A 24,304-nucleotide genomic window follows, 5' to 3' on the forward strand; every position below is an offset into this window, starting at 1 on the left:
CAGGCAAGCACAGAGGTGTCTGTGGGCACACGGTGCCCCATGTCTACCTGATGCAAAGAACTGTTTCTAGCAGGCGGGACTCGGAATGTGTGGTTGCTCCGTTCTGGAAACTAAGTCAGTTAATTAAGCTGTAAGCAGTATTTTGTGTATTATGAGCATTGGCTGGCAGTTTTGGCCCAACCACAAGCCTCTGGGCAAGACGCCGGACTTCTCCGGATGCTGTTCTTAAGTCAGAATCCTTTTTAGAAAGCTTGAAGGAGATGCTTGCATGAGCTGCCCTTGTTCTCCCAGACATAGTGAGGAAGGATGGAATCTATTTGTTTGCAACGAAATATTTATTCCTTCCATATTAATTAGTGCATTTGGGTAGAGGCATTCTTGGAGGAGACTGTGGTTCCAGGAAATGATTTAATAAGTCGGTAATTGCCACAGGAGCTGTGGGCTCTCTCACAATGCCTCCAAGCTCGGCCTGGGGCCAATGACACTTTCCTGACAAAAATACTCCCTTCACCAACCAGAAGGCAGGCCTCCCTGCATATCCACATCTTTGTCATTGTCCACAGTGAGTGATCCCTTGGCTCTGCATCCATTCTAGCTCACCCCACAGGACACTAGGGACACAGGCACAAGGCATGGATGTCCCATAACACCCCATCATTGTCAGAGAGAAGGGGAGGTGGGGATGGAGACAAGGTATATCCTTCAAAAGTAAGCCCTTATTGATCTGCTTCCTCCAATCAGGCCCCATCTGCCTATAGTGCATTCATCTATGAAATCACCCATAGGTTAACAATGATGAGATTAGAACTGTCAGGGTGCAGTCACTGCTCCATGACATCACCGTCTGGGGATCAAGTCTTAACAAACAAGTCTCTGGGGGCATTTTATATTTTCACCAGCATACCATACCCTGAGTCCGTTATGGAGGGAAGTCAGGGCAGAATACTCAAGGCCAGATCCTGGAGTCAGGAACTGAAGCATAAAGCATGGAGTAGCATGGGTTACTCACTTGTTCCTCACGACTTGTTCAGCCCACTTTCTTACAGCACCAGGACCACCACCCAGCCCAGAGTGGCACCATCCCAAGTAGACTGAGCCCTCTCATAGCAATCATCAATCAAGAAAATGCCTCACAGGCCTGCCTGTGATACTTCCTCAACTGAGTTTCTTCCTCCCATGTGTGATGGGATGCCCATCTGTATGCCGTAAATATATCTTATTACCATTGGTTCATAAAGAATCTTATTTGGCCAATAGCCAGGCAGAATATAGCTAGAGAGATAGAGAGAGAAAAAGGGCAGAGTATGGGAGATGCCAGCAGCTGCCAGAGAAGCAAGATGTGAGGTATCAAGCCACAGGCCTCATGGTAAAATATAGAATAGAAATGGGTTAATTTTAGTTGTAGGAGTTAGTTAATAATAAGCCTGAGCTAACAGGCCAAAAAGTTTGTAATTACTATTAAGCCTCAGAGTGGTTATTGGGAACTGATGTGCGGGAGAGAAACTCCAGTTATACATATAACTAGCTTGTGTTAAGATGACATAGAACTGTTCAGCACTGCAATAAAGAACAAAACTCTGTGAGCTGTGTGTGCTCTCTCTTTAGGGATGAAACGTTAGCAGGTATCAGCAGAAATGGCCTCCACAGCTTCCCATGCACACTGGGGAATAGACTCCAAAGGCAGAGTTCTGGGCCTGGATGGCTGACAGTGCATTGGCTGTGGTTCTCCAGAGATGTACGTTCAATAGATTGTGGTACACTCAGAAAGAGCTTGGTCAAGGAGTTGGTTTGGAGGATTAAGAAAGCCGAGAAATGGTAGCACACAGGAACCAGGTACACCAATAGAACTGGTAAGTGGTGGAGCCCAGAAAGTGGTGGGATGGGTGCTGAGGGAGCTCCACTTTTCACTCAGGGTGCTTGAAGGTGGGTCTCAAAAGGGAGACACTGATGCAGAGTTGGGACACACCCTTATGAACCCAGGTAAGAAGGGACAATTTAGGCTCACAATGGGAGATGCCGCCTCAGTTCCCAACTCATTCTAACTTCTGTTTTAACGTTATCCATCCTTGCAGGAGCTTGTGATGGCTGAGCTGCCAAACGGTAATAAGAGTCCTGGCTAGAGAGAGGGTAATGAAAATGTAGCCAAACAAGAAGTTTCTAAAAAGTTCTTCTATATTTGCCCAACCCTGACTGCACACCAGTGTTCTCTACAATACCTAAAACACTATCACCGCCACTGCCACCACCAATAACAACCAAATGAAACCAGCCAAAAAAACAGCCAAAACCCACAAAATTCACGGGTCCTCTGGGATGTCTGGGATGCTCATGAGTCAAGGCTGTCAGTCCTGGGGACCACAGGATGCTGGTCATGTGTGGCTTTCCCGTGTGCATCATCCTCCTGATGGCTCGGAAACCTTTTCCACGTGGCTGGAGTTACATGCTCTTGGCACACACTTTCCTTAGCAAATCCCATGGTATATACCAGCCAGTGTTTGTTTATTTGTCTCAATACATCACAGTGACTAATGATAACCTCAAAGCCCAATTGATTTCTACTAATGAGAAGTTAATTGGGGGCTTGGCTTGTGGGCAGCTTAGGTGGCTTTGGTCAGATAGCTTGTTCTTGCCTCATTAACTATGATTTCCTGTAGCCAAGGCTTAGAGCAGCCTGACTGAGGAGTATCAGTGCCTCCTAAGACCTAGTTTTAGAGTTTCAAGTCAGATACTACCAGGACCTAGGCAGAGTGACAATAGGTGACAGTGTTGATCTTCAGTCCTGATCACCTGCCCAGCATAGGGGCCATGTGGATCTCTCCATGGCATGGCTGTCTTGAGGATTAGAGCTAGAAGGAGCTGTCCCAGACCTCTAGGGCTGGTTCCAGGCACTGGTGTGCCCATTGCCTGTCAATTCTTCTGTGCAGGTGTTACTGAGCTGTTAGGGTCCTGGAGTTTACTGGCAGCCCTAACAAAGTAGACCAGGCCACCCATTCTCAATAGGCCAATGAAACTAACAAATAACTAAAAGTCAGAATAAGGGCATTTATTCAGTGTGGCCATAATGGCAAGAGCAAGAAATAAGGTGGTCCAGTAACACCCTCAAGTTCATTTTCAGGATTCTGACATGAGCTTTAGACTTAAATAGAGAGACAGAGGTATATAAAGTTAAGCAGCCCTGGTCAAGGTGTGGTCCTGCCCACCATTGACCCATCATTGTCTTGGGTCCAGTATCTTCTGGTCTAAAAAGTCAGAACTGTATGAGGTCACTTTATGGAAGATAAATTCCTTCCCTGGCTGATTCCAGGCTCTATCTTTTTTCTTCCAGCATGAGATTGTTGGGGAAATTCCAGTCCCATGGAGACCATTGTTCCAACAGCCAATAGGAGAGTCACAAGCGTCTCTTTAGAATATCTTCCTTCCTGTCACAATGGGTACACTTCACTTTCATTCCTCCATATTCAGTTTTCATAAAAGAAGACCTTCACCTTCCTGGTTAGGTGTGTCCCTTGGCATCTGTTTTAGGCTACTGTGAGAAAGACTAGCTTGTTTTCCTGATCTCTGCCTCAACACATTCGTTAGTACCTAGAAAAGCGGATGAATTTTATACGTTGCTTTGGTACCTTCCAAATTTGTTGAAGTGTTTATCAGAGCTAAGGGTATAATAAGAGTATAGGATAATATTGTCTGCAAATAAAGATAATTTGAGAAGGTAGAAAGACAGTTCAGTCTATGAAATGCTTCCTCAGAACCCAAGTTTTACAAGAGTGTTGAGCATGGTGGTATGGGCTTGTAAGCCCTGCACTAAGGAAACAAGACAAGTAGCTCTACAGGGCTCCCTGACTAATCAGGCTGGCCTACATGGTAAGACCCAGGCCAAAGGAAGGCCGTGTCTAAAACTGAAAAGCTAGAAGTTGAAGAACAGTCTAAGGTTGTCTGTCCTACAGTCTCTACACACATACAAGTGTGCACACACCAAAACAAAGCACAAAAAATTTTAAACTCATCTTTTTCTATTTATATTACATTTTATTCTTTCTTTTGTTTTTATCTATTTATTTATTAAAGATTTCTGCCTCCTCCCTGCCTCCGCCTCCCATTTCCCTCCCTCTCCCCCAGTCAAATCCCCCTCCCTCATCAGCCCGAAGAGCAATCAGGGTTCCCTGCCCTGTGGGAAGTCCAAGGATCACCCACCTCCATCCAGGTCTAGTAAGGTGAGCATCCAAACTGCCTAGGCTCCCACAAAGCCAGTATGTGCAGTAGGATCAAAAACCCATTGCCATTGTTTTTGAGTTCTCAGTAGTCCTCATTGTCCGCTATGTTCAGCAAGTCCGGCTTTATCCCATGCTTTTCAGACCTGGGCCAGCTGGCCTTGGTGAGTTACCGACAGAACATCCCCATTGTCTCAGTGTGTGGGTGCACCCCTCGCGGTCCTGAGCTCCTTGCTCGTGTACTCTCTCCTTCTGCTCCTGATTTGGACCTTGAGATTTCAGTCCGGTGCTGGAACTAGCTCTGTAGACCAGGCTGGTCTTGAACTCACAGAGATCCACCTGCCTCTGCCTCCCAAGTGCTGGGATTAAAGGCATGCGCCACCATCGCCTAGCTGGGTTCACCTTCTTATTTAGCTTCTCTAGGATCGCGAATTATAGGCTCAATGTCCTTTATTTATGGCTAGAAACCAAATATGAGTGAGTACATCCCATGTTCCTCTTTTTGGGTCTGGCTTACCTCACTCAGGATAGTGTTTTCTATTTCCATCCATTTGCATGCAAAATTCAAGAAGTCATTGTTTTTTACTGCTGAGTAGTACTCTAATATGTATATATTCCATACTTTCTTCATCCATTCTTCCATTGAAGGGCATCTAGGTTGTTTCCAGGTTCTGGCTATTACAAACAATGCTGCTATGAACATAGTAGAGCATATACTTTTGTTGTATGATAAGGCCTCTCTTGGGTATATTCCCAAGAGTGGTATTGCTGGGTCCATGGGTAGGTTGATCCCGAATTTCCTGAGAAACCTCCACACTGCTTTCCAGAGTGGTTGCACAAGTTTGCATTCCCACCAGCAATGGATGAGTGTACCCCTTTCTCCACAACCTCTCCAGCAAAGGCTATCATTGGTGTTTTTGATTTTAGCCATTCTGACAGGTGTAAGATGGTATCTTAAAGTTGTCTTGATTTGCATTTCCCTGATCGCTAAGGAAGTTGAGCATGACCTTAGGTGTCTTTTGGCCATTTGAACTTCTTCTGTTGAGAGATCTCTGTTCAGCTCAGTGCCCCATTTTATAATTGGGTTGATTAGCCTTTTACAGTCTAGTTTCTTGAGTTCTTTATATATTTTGGAGATCAGACCTTTGTCAGTTGCGGGGTTGGTGAAGATCTTCTCCCAGTCAGTGGGTTGCCTTTCTGTCTTAGCGACAGTGTCCTTTGCTTTACAGAAGCTTCTCAGTCTCATGAGGTCCCATTTATTCAATGAGGCCCTTACTGTCTGTGCTGCTGATGTTATACGTAGGAAGCGGTCTCCTGTGCCCACTTGTTGTAGTGTAGTTCCCACTTTCTCTCCTATCAGGTTCAGTGTGTTCAGACTGATATTGAGGTCTTTAATCCACTTGGACTTGAGTTTTGTGCATGGTGACAGACATGGATCTATTTTCATTTTTGTACAGATTGAAATCCAGTTTTGCCAGCACAATTTGTTGAAGATGCTCTCTTTTTTCCATTGTATAGTTTTAGCTCCTTTATCGAAAATCAGGTGCTCATAGGTTTGTGGATTAAAGTCAGGGTCTTCTATACGGTTCCATTGGTCGACTTCTCTGTTTTTATGCCAATACCAAGCTGTTTTTAATACTGTAGCTCTGTAATAGAGTTTGAAGTCAGGGATGGTAATGCCTCCAGACGTTCCTTTATTGTATAAGATTGTTTTGGCTATCCTGGGTTTTTTATTTTTCCATATAAAGTTGATTATTGTCTTCTCCAGATCTGTGAAGAATTTTGATGGGATTTTGATGGGGATTGCATTGAATCTATATATTGCTTTTGGAAGAATTGCCATTTTTACTATGTTGATCCTCCCAATCCAAGAGCAAGGGAGATCCTTCCATTTTCTGGTGTCTTCTTCTATTTCGTTCTTCAAAGTCTTAAAGTTCTTGTCATATAGATCTTTCACTTCCTTGGTCAGGGTTACCCCAAGATATTTTATGCTCTTTGTGGCTATCATGAAAGGTGATGCTTCTCTGATTTCCCTCTCTGTTTCCTTATCCTTACTGTATAGGAAGGCAACTGATTTTTTCGAGTTGATCTTGTATCCTGCCACATTACTGAAGGTGTTTATCAGCTGTAGGAGTTCTTTGGTAGAGTTTTTGGGGTCGCTTATGTATACTATCATATCATCTGCAAATAACGAAAGCTTAACTTCTTCCTTTCCAATACGAATCCCTTTGATCCCCTTATGTTGTCTTATTGCTATTGCTAGAACTTCAAGCACTATATTGAAGAGGTATGGAGAGAGTGGACATCCTTGTCTTGTTCCTGATTTTAGTGGGATGGCTTTGAGTTTTTCTCCGTTTAATTTAATGTTAGCTGTCGGTTTGCTGTAAATAGCTTTTATTATATTTAGGTATGACCCTTGTATCCCTAGTCTCTCCAATACCTTTATCATAAAGGGGTGTTGGATTTTGTCGAATGCTTTTTCAGCATCTAATGAAATGATCATATGGTTTTTTTCTTTCATTTTATTTATATGGTGGATTACATTGATAGATTTGCGTATGTTGAACCAGCCCTGCATCTCTGGGATGAAGCCTACTTGATCATAATGGATAATTTTTCTAATGTGTTCTTGAATTCGGTTTGCCAGTATTTTATTAAGAATTTTTGCGTCGATATTCATGAGTGAGATAGGCCTGTAGTTCTCTTTCTTGGTTGGGTCTTTGTGTGGTTTTGGTATCAGGGTAACTGTAGCTTCATAAAAGGAATTTGGCAATGACTTTTCTGTTTCTATACTGTGAAATACATTAAGGAGAATAGGTATTAGCTCTTCTTGGAAGTTCTGGTAGAATTCTGCATTGAAACCATCTGGTCCTGGGCTTTTTTTAGAGGGCAGATTTTTGATAACTGCTTCAAGTTCTTCGCGACTAACAGGTCTATTTAGATCTTTCACCTGGTCTTGGTTTAGCTTTGGTATATGGTACTTATCTAAAAAGATGTCCATTTCTTTTGTATTTTCCAGTTTTGTGGCATACAGGCTCCTGTAGTAAGATCTAATGATTCTCTGAATTTCCTCTGTGTCTGTGGTTATGTCCCCCTTTTCATTTCTGATCTTATTTATTTGCGTGTTCTCCCTCTGTTGTTTAATTAGTTTGGATAGGGGTTTGTCTATCTTGTTGATTTTCTCCAAGAACCAACTTTTTGTTTCATTGATTCTTTGGACTGTTTTCTGTGTTTCTATTTTGTTGATTTCTGCCCTCAGTTTGATTATTTCCAGTCTTCTACTCCTTCTGGGCACATCTGCTTCTTTTTTTTCTAAAGCTTTCAGGTGTGCTGTTAAGTCCCCAATGTATGCTTTCTCCGTTTTCTTTAAGTGGGCACTTAGTGCTATGAACTTTCCTCTTAGCACTGCTTTCATCGTGTCCCATAGGTTTGAGTATGTTGTCTCTTTATTTTCATTAAATTCAAGGAAGACTTTAATTTCCTTCTTAATTTCTTCCTTCACCCAGGTGTGGTTCAGTAGTTGATTGTTCAGTTTCCATGAGTTTGTCGGCTTTCTGGGGGCAGCATTGTTGTTGCCTTCTAACTTTAATCCGTGGTGATCTGATAAGACACAGGTGGACACTGATATTCTTTTGTATCTGTGGAGGCTTCCTTTGTTTCCGAGTATATGGTCAATTTTTGAGAAGGTTCCATGAGCTGCAGAGAAGAAGGTATATTCTTTCCTATTTGGGTGGAGTGTTCTATAGATGTCTGTTAAGTCCATTTGTTTCATTACCTCCAGTAATTCTCTTAATTCTCTATTAGGTTTCTGTCTGATTGACCTGTCCATTGGAGAGAGAGGTGTGTTGAAGTCTCCTACTATTAGTGTGTGTGGTTTGATGTCTGCCTTGAGTTCTAGTAATATTTCTTTTATATAAGTGGGTGCTTTTATATTAGGGGCATAGATATTCAGAATTGAGATGTCATCCTGATGAATTGTTCCTGTTATGAGTATAAAGTGTCCTTCTCGATCTCTTCTGATTGATTTTAGTTTGAAGTCCGTTTTGTTGGAAATTAGTACGGCCACACCTGCTTTTTTCTTAGGACCATTTGCTTGAAAGACCTTTTCCCAACCTTTTACTCTGAGTAGATGCCTGTCTTTGTGGTTGAGATGTGTTTCTTGCAAACAGCAGAATGTTGGATCCTGTTTTCGTATCCAATCTCTTAGCCTGTGCCTTTTTATAGGTGAATTGAGACCATTAATATTAAGTGATATTAATGACCAATTGTTGTTTACTCCGGTTATTCTTATTGTTTTTTTGGTAGTAGAGTTTGTGTGTGTGTCCCTTCTTTGAGTTGTGCTGGTGAAGGTTCACTAGATGCCTGAGTTATTGTAGTCAGTGTTGGCATTGTTGGATTCCTTGGGTTGCGATTTTCCTTCTATTACTTTCTGTAGAGCTGGATTTGTGGCTACGTATTGTTTAAATTTGTTCTTATCCTGGAATGTCTTGTTTTCTCCATTGATAGTGAACACTAGCTTGGCAGGGTACAGAAGTTTGGGTTTGCATCCATGGTCTCTTAGCTTTTGAAGTACCTCTATCCAGGACCTTCTGGCTTTCATGGTTTCCATAGAGAAGTCAGGTGTAATTCTGATCGGTTTACCTTTATAGGTTACTTGGCCTTTTTCCTTTGCAGCTCTTAATATTCTTTCTTTAACCTGTCTATTTTGTGTTTTGATTATTATATGGCGAGGGGAAGTTTTTCTTTGATCCAGTCTGTTTGGTGTTCTGTATGCTTCTTGAATATTCAAGGGGATAACTTTCTTTATGTTGGGAAAGTTTTCTTCCATAATTTTGTTAAAAATATTTTCTGGGCCTTCGAGCTGTGATTCTTCTCCTTCTTCTATTCCTATAATTCTTAGGTTTGGTCTTTTTATTGTGTCCCATATTTCCTGAATGTTTTGTGATGAGAATTTGTTGGCTTTGCTGTTTTCTTTGATCAGCACGTTCATTTTCTCTATGGTGTCCTCAGAATCTGAGATTCTTTCTTCTATATCTTGTATTCTATTGATTATGCTTGTTTCTGTAGACTCTGCTCGTTGACCTAGACTTTCCATATCCAGCTGGTCCTCAGTTTGTGTTTTCTTCCTTGCTTCCATTTCAGTTTTCAATTCTTGAACTGTTTCCATTACCTGTTTGATCATTTTTTTCTTGGTTTCCCAGGGTATCATGTACGTATTTACTCATTTCTTCAAACTTTTGGTTATACTTCTCATCCATTTCTATAAGGGCGTTTTTTACATGTTGTTTAATGGACTCTATTGCTTTCATAAAGTCAATTTTTTCCACTTCTTCTGTGTTTGGGTGTTCAAGTCCTTCTGTTGTAAGATCATTGGGTTCTGGTGTTTTCATGTTGTTTTTCAGATTGTTGGGTGAATTCTTACCTTGGCGCCTGCCTATCTCCTCCTATCAATGCTATCAAATGGGTCTTTTAAAACCAGATCAGGTTTCCCTGCTGGCCAGCGGCTCCACTTACAAAATGCCCTCGCTCCGTTTCCTGGCTCCTGCCGCAGGCCAAGATCCTTCTCACCACTCAGAAGGGTCTTCAGGAACAGGACCAGGCTCCCTGTTCACCAGGGACCTCGCCAACAAAAGGCCTACCTCTTTGATTTAATTGTAGTGGGGCGATCTGCTCTCGGTGTTGTGCGCCGGTCCCCGCCGCCTTTGTGTGCTCTTTCTTTTGTTTTATGACTGGGTAAAAATTTTAGCATTGTGTTGAATGAGATGGAAGACAGTGAACACCCTTGCCTGGTTCTCGATTTTAGGATGAATGTTTTCAGAATTTCCTCATTTAGTATAATGATGGCTGTGAGTTTTTCAAATATAGCTTTGATTATGTTGAGTTATGCTTTTTCTCGTCATAATTCCTCCAGGGACTTTTAAGGCCTTTTATGCATCTACCAAGATAATCTCATGGTTTTTATCCTTGATTATATTTACATGTCATATTATACTTAACTGATTTATTCATGTTGAGCTGTCCTTGCTTTCCTGTGATGAAACTAACTACATTGTAGTGAGCGAATATTTTTGAAACAGGTTTTTAAAATTGGTTTTCAGGAATTTCATTGATGATTTTTTTTATATCTGTGAACACTGGGAAATTAATCTGTAGCTCCCTTTTTGTTGTATCCTTTACTGTTTACTTCTACTGTTTAAAACACAGTGATTCTGGTTCTGTAGAATGAATTTGGTAATGTTTATCTTTCTACCTTATGGAAAAATTGGAAGAGTGTTGACATTTTTCTCTAAAGGCATAGTAGAATTCAATATTGAATCCCAGGATTTTCTGAATTAGGAGACAATTGTTGCTTCAATTTTATTGTTATACATCAATACATGTGCATTATGTGCATGTCTGTTGCTACAGAGTTCAGACAAGGGCTTCAGATCCCAGAGAACTGGAGTTGTGGAAAGTTTGAGCCACCACGTGGGTGCTGGGAACCAAACTCAAATCTCTGCAAGGGCAACAAATGCTCTTAACTGTTGAACCATCCCCCAACCCCACTATTTTGGGGTCTGTATGATCTATCTATTGATGAAAATGGAGTGTTGAAGTCACCTGCTACTATTTGTCTTAGACTTTCCTATCCTGTTTTTTTTTTTTTTTTTTTTTTTTTTTTTTTTTTTTTTTTGCTTCTACTTGCTTGGAATGTATTTTTCTATTCTTTGACTCTCAGTCTGTATTTTGCCAATGAGATATATTTCTTCCAGAAAACAAACAGCTGATTTGTATGTTTTGATCCAGTGAGTTAGTCTTCATCTTTTTTATAAAAAAGATTTATTTATTTATTATGTCTACAGTGTTCTGCCTGTATGTTTGCCTCAAGGCAGAGGAGGGCACCAGATCTCATTACAGATGGCTGTAAGCCACCATGTGGTTGCTGGGGATTGAACTCGGGACCTCTGGAAAAGCAGCCAGTGCTCTTAACCTCTGAGCCATCTCTCCATCCCTAGTCTTCATCTTTTAATCACATTGTTAAGGTCATTTATATTTATAATTTTTAATCAAGAAGCATTGCTGGTTCCTATAATCTTTTTGGTTCTCTTGTTGAATTAATGTATTTTTCTTTTTTCTCTCTTAGTCACCTCAGGGGATTCCTGGATAACCGAGTTGGGAGTGTTCGACGCTTTCCTAATTATGTCTTTGGTTATTTCTCTCACTGATTCTTTTCTATGCATTCCACGTGTGACCACCTCTTTTCTTTCTGTGTAGAAATCCTTCAGCTATTTTCCATAGCCCTGTCTTGGTACTCCTAGATCATTTAAGTCATGTATCTTGTGGAAGTTATTTTTCCATCAACTTTGAAAGGTAACTTCTGGTTATAGCATTCATGGTTGGCAGCTATTGCTCTCAGAACTTGGATAAGGCCACTCTGTGCTTCTCTGGATTTTAACATTTTTCTGAGTGGTCTGAGATGATTTTGATGAATTTGCTACTGCATGTTTTTTTTTCTTTTCTCTTGTTGCTAAAATACTGGATCTTTATTCTGTAGTATTGCATTTTAGCTATAGTATGATGTGGAGAGATTTTTTTTTCTGGATATCTATGTTAAGGGTTCTTAATACCTTCAGTACTTGTGGTCCATGTCTTTCCCTTGGCTTTACATTTTTTCTTCTGTGATATCACTAGGTAGGTTTTTCTCTGCATTTAGCTCTGTCTTTAACCCTGTGATTTTTAAAAAATATTTTGATCATGTTTCAGAGTTCTTGAATGTTGTAGCCACAGTTATTTCCTTTTCTTGGTTGCTGGTTGAATATAATATTTCCTCAGTTTTGTTTCCAATGTTGATATTCTTTATTCTTCTACAATTGCTCTGTAATGATTTTCACTGCTTCATTTGGTTGGTTTATTGACTTTTCATTTACAACGTTTCTGAGTTTTTTTTTAAATTTTTTTCATAATCTTAATTTTCTATTCACATTGCTAGTTTTGCTATTCAGGTCCTGAATTGACTTCCTTACTTTATTCATCTGCTTGTTTACACCCTCTTTGAAGTTATTTATAATTTCTTAAAGTACACTTTCAAATTCTTCGGCATTTTAATTATTTTGTTAATTTTAGTTTGAACTATTGAGGCGTTATAACCTTTAAGATCAGTCATATTTCTTTTTTTAAATATGAGTCATGTATTTCTGTTTAGAAACTGATAAACTAGGATTGAATAACTCGGAGGGAGACAGCCCACCTCCCAGATTTCCTCTGCTGGGCGGGCAGTCTGCTGTCCACAACAGTGTACACAAGACAGAATCAGCAGCTCTTTTAACTCTCACGGAACTGAACAGGTTTCAGAAGCGCCTGCTCAGTTCGTCATCAGAGGGAAGGCTCTTCCTGAAAGCATGCATCTGGAGATTTGTTTCACATTTGATGAGATGCAGACCAGTGCCGTCTTCCTTCAATCTCCCATCTTCCCGTCTCCTGTTTGGTTTCCAGTCCCCTTCTCAGAATGCAAATGAGAAGCAACAGAAACAAGAGGCCCTGATTGGTGACATTATCCACCCACTGCTGTCTGCCTTCAGACATGGTCTCAGGGCTTCTGGAGCCAGCCTGAATCCCCACCAGACAGAGCCCCAAGGGGCCTTCGTGCACTGCACGATCGCGTCCTATTACCCTGTGTCTCAAATTTACTGCACAGTGAAAAATTCCAGACCTTTAACTTCATGCTACCGATTTCACTGCTTAGGAAGACGGTATTTGGGAGGTTTAACAGCCATGCCCTATTTAATACATTGAGATTCAGGTGACATTTACAATCCTGGGGCACTCTGCTTCCTTGATATCCTGTCGATTCTTTCCTGGGGTGCAGGATGAACTTTGAGTGACTCAATCCAGACAGATGAAGAGAAGTAGATTCAGGCTTTCTCCTACTACCCTGAATCTCCTTGAACAGGTGCAGAGTGTGTGGGAGCAGAAAGGGGTCCAGTTCTCAGAAGAACATCTGGAGTGGCCAGGGGAAAAGCAGTTTAAGGTGCTGGAGTGTCCCATGGATGTTAAGACAAGGAAGTGAACGCTCCATGGAGGGAGGAGTATGCAGCTGGGACTCCTCACATTTTAGAGAAGCAGGAAGCAGAGGGAACAGGAAGTATAACTGGGCTGTAAGACCCAAGTCCAGTTCTAATAAACCATTTCTTCCGTCAAGGCTTATCACTTAAAAGCTTTACAACCTTCCAAAATAGCAGCGCCTGCTGGGGACCAAGTGTTCAAATACATAAGCCTATGGGAGTCATTGCATATTCTAAACACTATCCCTGGTCCTCATAATGTCATGGTTATCTCATATTTCAAAATACATTCATTCCAACCTCAAAAGTCCCCATGATCCTTTTCTGTCCCCACACTTCAAAAGGCCAGAGTCTCTTCTTAGGCTTAATACATCCTAACTTCTATAAAATAAAAACAAAATCAAGTCACACATGTCCAATATACAAGGCACAGAACAAATATTCCAATCACAGAGGAGAATTGAAGGGTAACAAGAAAAGACTGAACCAAAGCAAGATTGAAACCCATCACGACAAACACAAGTTCTCAGCCCTGCGTGAAGCATCTGAGGCTTGTACTGGCATCATGTGGCCTCTGGCAGGCTTGGGTTTTCTGGTCCCTTCTTCAGTTTTGCTGCCTGTGCACAGAAAGCTTCTCTCTTGGGCTGGCTCCCCCTCTGCTTCTCCAGGTTTCCTCAAGTGTCCCAGGAAAGAGGTCACTGGGGCAGGGTGTGTAGTAGGTGCATACAATAGCTATGGTGTAATCCCGGACAAAGCATGCATGCCCAACTGTCCCATGGCTGTACTCTCTGGAGGTGAGGTTTGTACTGTGACTGCACAATGTGTCTTGGGTTTCAGCTTCTGGGATTTGAGGGGATCCACAGTATGTGTGCATGCATGCCTGGGTCATAGTCTGTGGCCTGTGTACTTGGAAACTGTAGCCACTAGTGCCTTCATTGGACTGTGCACTTTTAGAGGGCAGGACTGCTCCTTCCATCTTCTGAATCTATGGCTGCATTTCCAGTGTTGAGTGAGTCCACAGTCAGCTCTCACTGTTCACATTTAAATGCCAAGTCTGGTCCAGTGCCTCCCTGGTAGATGCAGAGAGGCTTAGCCAAGCTGCTTTGCTAGCAGGTGTTTGGGATGGATGAAACCCAGACATGGACCAGAATGCCAGTGAGGGCTTGCAGTTCCTCCTCCTCCTCTTCCTCTCTCTCCACTTGTTCTGAAGCTGTTCCCTCGGGCTGCCTTGCAGGTATGCATCGTGCAGAAGCGAGACACAAAGAAGATGTATGCGATGAAATACATGAACAAACAGAAGTGCGTGGAGAGGGATGAGGTGCGGAACGTGTTCCGGGAGCTGCAGATCATGCAGGGATTGGAGCACCCATTCCTGGTGAATCTGTGGTGAGTGGGAAAGGGGCTGATCCCCTGAGGGTGCTGTCCTGGCACTGCCAGAAAGGAAAGGATCCAGGCATCTGGGTTTACAGCCTCCCGAATATTCTGTAGGGTTTGTTCGCTAATGAACCTTTAAGCATTTATTTTAATTCTGTTCTTTGATTGAACAAATCAGAGTTGAAAACAGATTTTGCGAGTGTGTGTATGTATTTTGTGTATGTACATTTGAGGATGTATGTAGTAGGTTTCATGAGAGTGGTAAAAAGTATGCGGTGTTCTAGAAAGCCCCACACATTGTGCTAATGGCATGAAGGACCTGGAGCCCATGTTTCATTCAATATAGCAAGTCTACCCTTGAATGGAGGTGCTAAATTCCAGCTCCTGATGCTGACACACCACCTGGTATAATCCATGTTTCTGCAACTTTCTCTCCATTCCATCCCTGATCGTTATCTCTGCTTTGAATTTGCATTCTAGAAATGCCTACCTGCTGGTTCCCTGCCTCTGGGCCTATGCATGTGGTATTTCCTTTTACGTTAGTCAGGTACTCCAAAGGTCTCCACAGTTCCCAAGGCTTCCCTCGGGCATTGCAGGCAGCCACCCTCATGAATTCCTTTCTATTACTCTATTATCCCCATCTCACAGATGGGGCCACTGAACCGAATTACTAGTAAGCGGATAGATGGGACTTGAAGGCACACTGTCTGCTTCGTGGCCTCCACCTAACTCCTTGACCGGATACTTGTTTGCCAGATGCACTTCCTTCTCCTTGGCAGACTTCTCCCTTCTTGTTGCTCTGGGTGGCCTTTCTGCCCACCTAGAAGTATGACCAGTATGGAGTTATTTGTTGGGTTCACAGGGGCATCCTGCCTTGTATTAATTGCTTGCCAGCTCTGGAGTTCATTTCGTAGAGGGTGAATTACTGCAGCCTTGGGAAGGCTCGCTCTCATCACTCTTCCCCGCTGACAGACTCTGTGATTGGCACCAGCAGAAGCCTAGCATTGATTAGTTTCCATGACAGCTTTGCCTCTGTGGAATGAATAATCTGTGCTCCTGAGCTGTGATAACCCAAGCCAAGCTGTCAAATGCAATATTTTTACCTGCTCAAAGTGAAGCTGTGCTACTCTCCTGGGATTAAGACAATCCTGGTAAAGGAGAAAGAGGAAGAAGATCTGCAAGACAGAAAGTGGTGGTAGGGTAGTGTCTGAGGGAGTCCTGGGAAGGGACAGGATGAGGGAAGGGGACAAGGTGGCCCAGTATTCTACCTCCAAGCCTGATCTCACTGGTTCTTAGGTCAGTGCTATCAATATCAGCAAGGAAGCAGCTGTGGACCTAAGAGGTCCCAAGCCAGACCCTAATTTTGATGAGGAGATGGAGAATCATAATCTGACAGAATTGTGTACTTCTAGGAGGAAGAGATTGAAAGTCGTAGGAGGTGGAAGACAGAAGAGGAAGAGAGATGGGGGAGGGAGGAAGGGAGGGAGAGAGAGGAAGTAAGGGAGAGAGAGAGGGAGAGAGAGGAAGTAAAGGAGAGAGAGAGGGAGAGAGAAGAGAAGGGAAAGGGAGAGAGAATATATGATGCTGATGTCGGCAAGACAGGAGAGAAACCATCACCCTCACCAGAACTGACCACACTGGCTGCCTGGTCCTGGAATCCTGTCCCCCAGAGCTGAAACCAGCGAGTAGCCCAGTGTATGGCCCTTCCATGCCAGCTTGCACTGGGGAAGGCACGGACCTTGAGAAGAAGCACACGTGCCTTTCTTTGTCTGTTTCCTCATCTGTAAAGCCCAAGGGAAAGGATGGTGATGTCATAGTGTTGTTTACTGACCAAGTGAGTGATGAGAAACAACTAAAGTGCTCCATATTGAACGGGGTACCACTTCCAGGCTGGCTCTGCCTGAGCATCCCTCCATGGGGTCACTTCCCACCTTCCTACATGGATGTATCTCCTCCTCTCCCCTTCACCATTGGACTTGAGGACTCTGGAAGATGTACACTGGGTTTCAGGTACCAGGTTATTGGCTTCATTCACAGTTGGTGGGTAGGCAACTTATTCACATTTCCACAGTGTGCTTGAAGTTCGTTTCCATCATGCCACTGACTACTCACTAGACTCCCTGTGAGGAGGCATTGTTGAACTGGGTAAAGGACACACTTGCTGCCTGCCATCTAGGCAGCTGCAAGAGTGAGCCCCCTACAGGACAGGAGAAGGATGGGTCCCTACCTTAGTGTTAATACTTGTCATAGCAGCAATGTTTCCAGAACCTTCTATGAGTTGAGACACAGGACAAATCAAGACCCATATGTCCATGTACCACCCTGACACTTTTCATTAAAACAAGATTATGGGAAGTGTTTAGAGACAGCTTATCTGGCGGGAGCAGGGAGATGAGAAGGAGGTGGAGAAGGGGACTGGAAGCCCCCAAGAGTCTGTGACAAAGGACCTGCCCTTTGTAGAATACAGCCACCATTTCCTTAGAAGTAATCTCAGACAGCTCCCAAACTCGTGTGTGCACCGGACACCACAAAGTCAGCCTTCGCCAGTCTTTCTGACAGGGAAAATCTTACTGAAATGCTGATCTGGATTGCAGATGAAGCATCACTGTTGACCCCAAAAGTCCACAGAACAATGTCCTCCAAGGCTGGGCTCTGATCGAGTGTCCAGTCTTTCCTGCCCCTCTGTCCTTGCTACCACCTTGGCACATTTTGCTGCACACACATCGAGTAGTCTGTAACTCAGTGGTAACAAGGACCCAGTGTGCTCACCTCTCCAGGCCCTCACCCACCTCTTCTGCTGCTGAAACTCCACTACTCAGGGGTTCCTGGGAAGGGCCTGCTCTTTCTCCTGCAAGCATCCACGTAATAGGAAATTGTGCACTAGATTCCTGGTGGAGGCCGGCACTGTCTTGTTTTCTAAGTGTCCAGAGGTGGAATAGCTCCACATCCTCCCTTAGTAGTACTCCCCTTGTGGAGGGGCCCAGCCCTCCTCCTTCACTGTGTCTCTTATGTCTGGTATACAGGAAATTTGGCTGTTCATTATTCTTATGGTAACCAGGTGCTGAGGTGGATATGGTGCCAGAACTGAGCACAGTCATCACCTCTATCCCACAGAGGACAGAAGTCAGGCCCACGCTGTCAGCACCACATAGCCCTTTCCTGTGCCATACTGACTACTCACTCTCCCTAACATCCCTATCATTACTAAAGCAGTGAGATTCCAAACACCTATGATGTCCTGGGGACCAAGAGGCACCCTGGTCACCCTCTGACATAGAAGAACAGTGCTGGTGAGGTTTTTATACTTCTGACTGTGATGTCATTGGCTTCCATGTATCCAGGACACTCTCATCACCATGGTAACCTCTGGCATCAGAGGAAGAGGCTGTGCTGTCTTGTGCAGGGTCCTTCCTTGTCCTAACGTGTGCACTGCCCTTATTGTCTCTGGCTCAAGCTTTGAAGACTCAAGGTTTCCCTTCTCCTTACGATGGTCAAGGGAAGAGGGGGGGGGGGGGGGGGGGGGGGGGCTATGAGTGTGAGTCACATGACTCACCAGGCACAAAAAGAAAAAAAAAGAAATAAATAAGAAGCCAGTGGTCACATTGCCAATCAGGGCTCAGGAGGAGTGCAACTGGGCTGGAAGAATGGCTGTGTATGTTAGGAAATTACCAAGGGACCCAAAAGCCTACTAAGGAACAACGCAAGAGTCATGTGCCCAAGCCAGGACTACCGGAATCCTCTGGCTGTGTTGAGGTGACACAGCATGGTGCCTTCGCGCAGATTTCTCTGACAGCTTTCTGTTTTCCATGTGTTTTTCTGTAACTAAATCTCAGAATTAATATTGCCGTATGTTTATATTTGCTACTTTCCTCCTTGTGGTGACCAAATAAATATCAGACTAAAGCAGCCAAAAGAGGAAGGGATTATTTTTGGCTCACAGTTTGGGGGATTACAGTCCATTGTAGCAGGTGGTGTTGAGGCTCTCTCTGGGGCATGAGCCCTAGTGGGATGACATGTTACATCTCGGCAGATCAGGAAGCATGGAATTCAGGGGGACCCAGGACCAGGCTATAGCTCAAACAACATACCTGTAGTCTCCCACTTGCTCCAGCAGGGACCAATTTTCAAAGACTCCACCACTTCCTCCGATAGCCCTACCAACTGAGGACCTGTGTACAAGCACACAAACCGGTAGGGACACTTCACACTAAAATCACAGCACCATGCTTTTCAATCGCTGTAGTGACAGAGATTTATTGTCACTTATATGTGAGGCTTTTCCTCTTTCATCTCACTGAAGCCTCAGTACTGCCTTATGAGCTGGACATTTTCATCTCTGTCCCACAGTTGGAGAGGCCAAGGGGGTTAAATTAGTCACACAAGATTACAAGCTCACCCAAGGCAGCTCTGAGATGAGAAACCAGAATATGCTAGCAAAGTCTTAACCACCGGCTCTCTCAGGGGTAGGGAAAGGGGTCAAGCCCTGGTCCCCACTGTTTTCCATTTTCTGAGAAGCAGATGATTGTTGATTTCAATCTAACAAGCTGATGCCAGGCATCATGCAAACTTCTGAAAATTTCACAGTTGATTTCCAGTGTCAATACAAACTGGCTCCTGAATAGCCTGATAGACTCAGATCTCACCATAGTCTGGGATCTATCAAATTTCTCTAAGTGGGCTCATAGCTAAGCCTCTAAAATAGCAACATGAAAGAGGAATGCATTTCAACACAAGAGGAAAAGGGTGATGAGTAGGTGTTGGGCAGAGCAGTGGAGGCAGGAAATGGCCCGTGGTCTTGATGGGTGCATATCCTTTGAAAGGCCTCAGTTTTCTCTCCCATAAAATGGGGAGAATGACTCCACCCCTTCTGTGCTCTATAAGCTCAGGTCAACTGATCCAGGGAACTTCCGAAAGGGAAGCCTTTCGGAAACTTCGAGGTGTCACACCATGTGCTGGTTTATGCTTCAATTTGTGAAAGCCTGAAGCACTGATAAGGATCTATACATTTGCTGATGACTATATGCATGCAGTTGCTGGCAGGAGGCAGTGAATGAGTAGATTCAGCCGATGGATGTTCAGTGACGGAGACATTGTATTCTAGGCTCATATCCCAAGGAGCGCCAACATTGCTCTGGAAGGTAATACATTTTAAGGGGAGGTTTCACCTGCTTGAGCCAGTGCCATTAAATGGGGATGGAGGGGTCCTGGATCCCTATGTTTCAAAGTCACATGACAGCCTCTCACCATCCCCACACTCTCTCCATGGTCTCGGTCCCACAGATCTTTACGTCACAGATGCTTTCTTTACCTGGCATGATGTTTTCAGGACACCTACAAGACAGCCCCCCCACTGCCAATTTCACATCTTTACCATTGCCCAGCTTTTCAATCAGGCAAACCCACATCACAGTCAGCATTGTGCCTCCCACAGCTTCCAAGTGCTCTGGTTGTTCAAGGCAGAGAAGTCTGAGCACATGGCACCAGCCTCTGCAGAGGGCTGCATCACAGTGTGGTAGGGATACTGTGTAGTAAGAAAGAGGAAGCTAGACTCAGGTCTCCCTTCCTGCTTTTATGTGACCCGCATAACATCACAAGCAGCCCACCTCAGCACCAAATTTAATCCTAAGTACTTCCCAAGGGTCCCAGACACTACTAAGACAAATCTGGAGACTGTGTCTCCAACCCGTGACCTTGGGGGACCCACTGACATCACAGTGGCATCTGATGGGATATACCAAGATCATGCTGCCTTCAACCTGTACTTACCCTGATGCTCTCAGGGGATTGTTCCTGCACCCTGTTTTCTCCTTGCCTTGTTGACTGTAAACTTTATGCTTTCAGTCATTGCTCCTTCCGAGGCTTGGCTGCTGCCCCCCGAGGAATGGTGATGTGTAGCGTGACATGGTAACAGGTACATGCTGAGCATTGCCCAGAACTCTGCGAGGTCTCTTCGGTGCTTTCTCTCTGAGTCTGATCTTAAGCACACACTTGGGTCCCCTCTCTATCACTTTCTCTCTGCAGACTTGGGCTGCTCCCCTGCACTGCCTCTCAGCCCTCTCTCCATAGATCTCCAGCCTTACACCCATGCAGAGCTGAAAGAAATGGAACAGAGTGAACACCCTTGGGTCACTTTAGGCTTAGACGAAAGACCAGGGCTCAGAGGGTGGGGGAGTTTCCCACAACATATGGGTCATTGCATGCAGAACTCCATTCTAACGCATTTGTCATATTCCAGAGTCTGAGCAGGGTCTGCTTCCCAGGTCCATGAAGTCTCTCACCCAGCAGCTTTCAGACACTGTCAGCTGCAGTAGTAGGTGCATGGGGCTGATCTGGGCACCTTCAGTGGTAGGATTTGTACATAACAGCTGGATCAGCCCCAACACGCTGGGCCTTGCCCTACATGGAGCAATTATCAGTGCCCCTAATGGGCTTCATAGCTGGGCTTAGGTTCTATTTTGAGTCATAATAGTGGTCATTGATAAACAAGAAAAGTCTTTGAAGACAGTGGCTTGATCATTGTCCCCAATAATATGCGAGGACATCAGGATATTTGCTGATTCTGAAGCCAGATGTGTACCAGACACCTCCTTCCTGGATCCCTCCTGGGATCCATCCGTACATATTATGGCTCCTGGTCCCTGTCAGACTCCATCAGAAGATTGTGAAGGAGAGCCAACAGTCAGCCTGTTCCTCCGTGGGACCACCTGGCTTCTGGCTTCATGGAGATCACTTGGCTCCATTCAGTTCCTGGGCATCCCCTGTCATATCGCCCTGTGTTAAAGAATTTTGTCCTTGAAGCAAAATTAGCCACTCTCTTCATCAGCTCATCTGTACCTGCTTCCAAGAGCCCACCATGATTGGGCCTGCTGACTATTGATTTCCTTTAGAAAAGGGTTCGGGGGGAGGGGAGCCACTGAACCCTCTTCTGAGATTCCAGCTACTCCTCCCAGCAATTTGTACGTAATTCTGCCCTGATTACATGTGCCCTCCATCTCCAGGGAGCTACAAAAGTAGACAGGTTGGGGAGGTTAACTGAAGGGCTCCATCTGTGCAGTTGTGGTGTGCAGCTACGCAGTTGTGGTGTGCAGTTATGGGAATGCCATCATCCATGCTGGGTGAAGAATTTTCAGGGCATCTGTGTAAGTAGCCCAAACAAACTCGCTAGTTCTCCGGGGAGACCTTTGTTGGAATTAGACTTTAGGTTTGTTGTCGGGACCTTATAAGAACCGGGGTGGATGTTGCTATAAGGAAGGAGTGGAAGTCATTTGCATCTGCTCAGAAACAGAACCGTCTGCTAGGTTCAGCACAGCCCCATGCTGTTGTTTGTGGCGTGTTCACTTATTTCTTCAAGGGCATTTCCCATCACCAGAGGTAGCGGGAGCTCCTGAACCAGGGTCACTCTCACCTTGTTGTCCATATGGCCCCAGGAGCTATAGAAGTGTCTGTCCTATGTGGACATCTGACTACTGTCATGTTGAATCACATGTTTGCACTGACCCCTAGTTTGAGATGTGGGCATTTAGATAGCTGGGAAGGGACTGAGATCTGTCTGTTTCCAGAGGGCTAGGTGACCCACGAAAGGATCTTACCTTTGCTGTCCTCATGCTTAGCTCCAGGACCACTCTGCATGAAGGTGAAGTTTCTCCTGCAGTGCAGGCACTAGGGCAACCTACTGAAGAATTCTGATGCATTCCCATCTCAGAAATTCTTCCCGGTCTCCTTTGTAATTCCCTCTTTCACTCTTCATACTAGATATCGGTTTTCTTTTCGATTCGGCATATAGACCTTTGATCTGTCAATGTCCTAGGCAGATCGATGGCTAACTGCTCACCCAGCAGTAGGAAAAGTTTCACTTATAAAATGTTCTGCTATCAGATTCCTGCCTGCCTCGGCCCTTCAGCGCCCTGTCTCCTGGTTCCTGCTGATGCCAGTGGACAGCTACCCCCAGCCTCATTCCCACCAACACAGTGGCAGAAACGACCTTGCGAACCGATGCTCCCCTTCAACCATTTTGACTGACTCTGTAGCTTCCATGGGCAGGCTGTGAGGTGACCTAATGACACGGGGATCTCCCTTGCCCACACGAGCTTCATTTTGCCTCTGAGAACCTCCTGCACTCTTGGGGACATCACAAGGTCATTATTGATGTACTCTTTGCCTATATGAACCTATAGGTCGGAAGAAACTTCAGTTGCCTTCGACTGAAGACAATTATAAAAACACCCATGGAACTTGCGTGATGTTCTTGAATCCTCCCACCTGCCACAGCTCTGAACCAAACTCAGGTCCTTCACTGACTGACATGAAGACTGAGGTGGCACAGGAAGGTGGTTGGACCAGGTCAGCATCAAACCAAGATGGTCCCTTCCTGTGATCAGACAGACATGCCATCGAAATGGAAGTGAGGGGTTTGTCATTGCATTCAGTGGTATTTGTTGTCATGTCAAAGGCAACCAGAGCTCATCTGTCATCTTGCTGGAGGCACCGGCAGAACACAGGCAGTCCACATGACAACACGTTGGGAGCTGGATGCCACCCTTCAGAGTGCTCTTACTACTACTTCCCTCCTCTTGTCCTCCCTCTTGCTCGCGTTTCTTTCCTGCAACACTTATGTTCCGAAACTTACAGCTACCAATGCAAACTTTTTGAAAAGGTGTGAGAGAGATCGAGAGTGCTGCTGAGTACCTGTGCGTGTCCCCTGTGGGGTGACATAGATGGGTTTGGGGACAGAGTACATTCAGTAGGTGTTTTGTGAAAATAATAATAGCAGATGTAAGTGTCTGGAGCTCTCTGCCCTCCTTCTGCATGCTGATTTCTCTTCTTCATGCTTTGAGTGGTTCACCCATGTTCAGCAAGCCACCCCTTAAAAGGGCCCTCATGAAAATCAGTGCAGAGTGAGGATGTTGCCCCACCATGGGTGCATTCCAAAGGCTTCACCCCTGATGTGATTTGGTACAAACCCTTATGTGTTGGCCACATTCTGCAATGAGCTCCTCTTTGGAGCATACTGTGGAAACATGTATGAAGCATGTCAGAGCCAGCCCCAAGAGACAACTATAAGGACACCTCTGTCCCCAGCTTCTAGGTGAGGGGGGAAGAGGCAGGACCTAAAAGATGATTTCATTCTCTCTGATTCCCAGCATCCCTGGCGATTCTGAACACAGCTCTGGCCTTCAGACAATCAGGTCAGGGGATACCTGAGTTGCTATCCCTGAGGACACAGAAGAGAAGCTGGAAAAGATGGTTCACCAGGAAGGACAGAGGCGTAGAAATAACCCTCCTGGTCCATCCTGAACATGTAGTCTGGGGCTCCACATTTACACTTGGTGATCTACAAAGTGATGATGTCACACTCTGTCCCTAACTGACAGAGAGGAGGAAGGAAGCATCAGGCAAAAGCACCAGTGTGTCCAGATGTAAGAGTTTGGTCTTCACATTACATCCCCAGTTGGCTTGTATGTGACTCTGGGTGTTTGAAACAGTAAGAGGTATACATGTACTGCCAGACACAGCAGTTACAGGACATCCAGACACAGCAGTTACAGGACATCCAGACACAGCAGTTAAAGGAGATCCAGGCAGTTATAGGAGATCCAGACACAGCAGTTATAGGAGATCCAGACACAGCAGTTACAGGAGATCCAGGCAGTTATAGGAGGTGGGTCACCCAGGCACAGCGGT

The 24,304-nt window shown here is 44.6% G+C and overlaps 1 protein-coding gene across 1 annotated transcript in view; it reads left to right on the forward strand.

Annotated features, from left to right (window-relative positions):
* Positions 1-24,304, forward strand: part of Stk32b (serine/threonine kinase 32B) — a 232,282-nt gene that overhangs the window by 69,803 nt on the left and 138,175 nt on the right. Inside the window, exon 3 of the mRNA XM_050140759.1 lies at positions 14,484-14,635. Within this exon, the coding sequence (XP_049996716.1) occupies positions 14,484-14,635 (152 nt within the window). The remainder of the gene's footprint in view (positions 1-14,483; positions 14,636-24,304) is intronic.

The sequence above is a fragment of the Alexandromys fortis genome, unplaced genomic scaffold (genome assembly GCF_014885135.2).
Source record: "Alexandromys fortis isolate MF-2015 unplaced genomic scaffold, M_Fortis_MF-2015_v1.1 scaffold_7, whole genome shotgun sequence".
NCBI classification, from domain to species: Eukaryota; Metazoa; Chordata; class Mammalia; order Rodentia; family Cricetidae; genus Alexandromys; species Alexandromys fortis.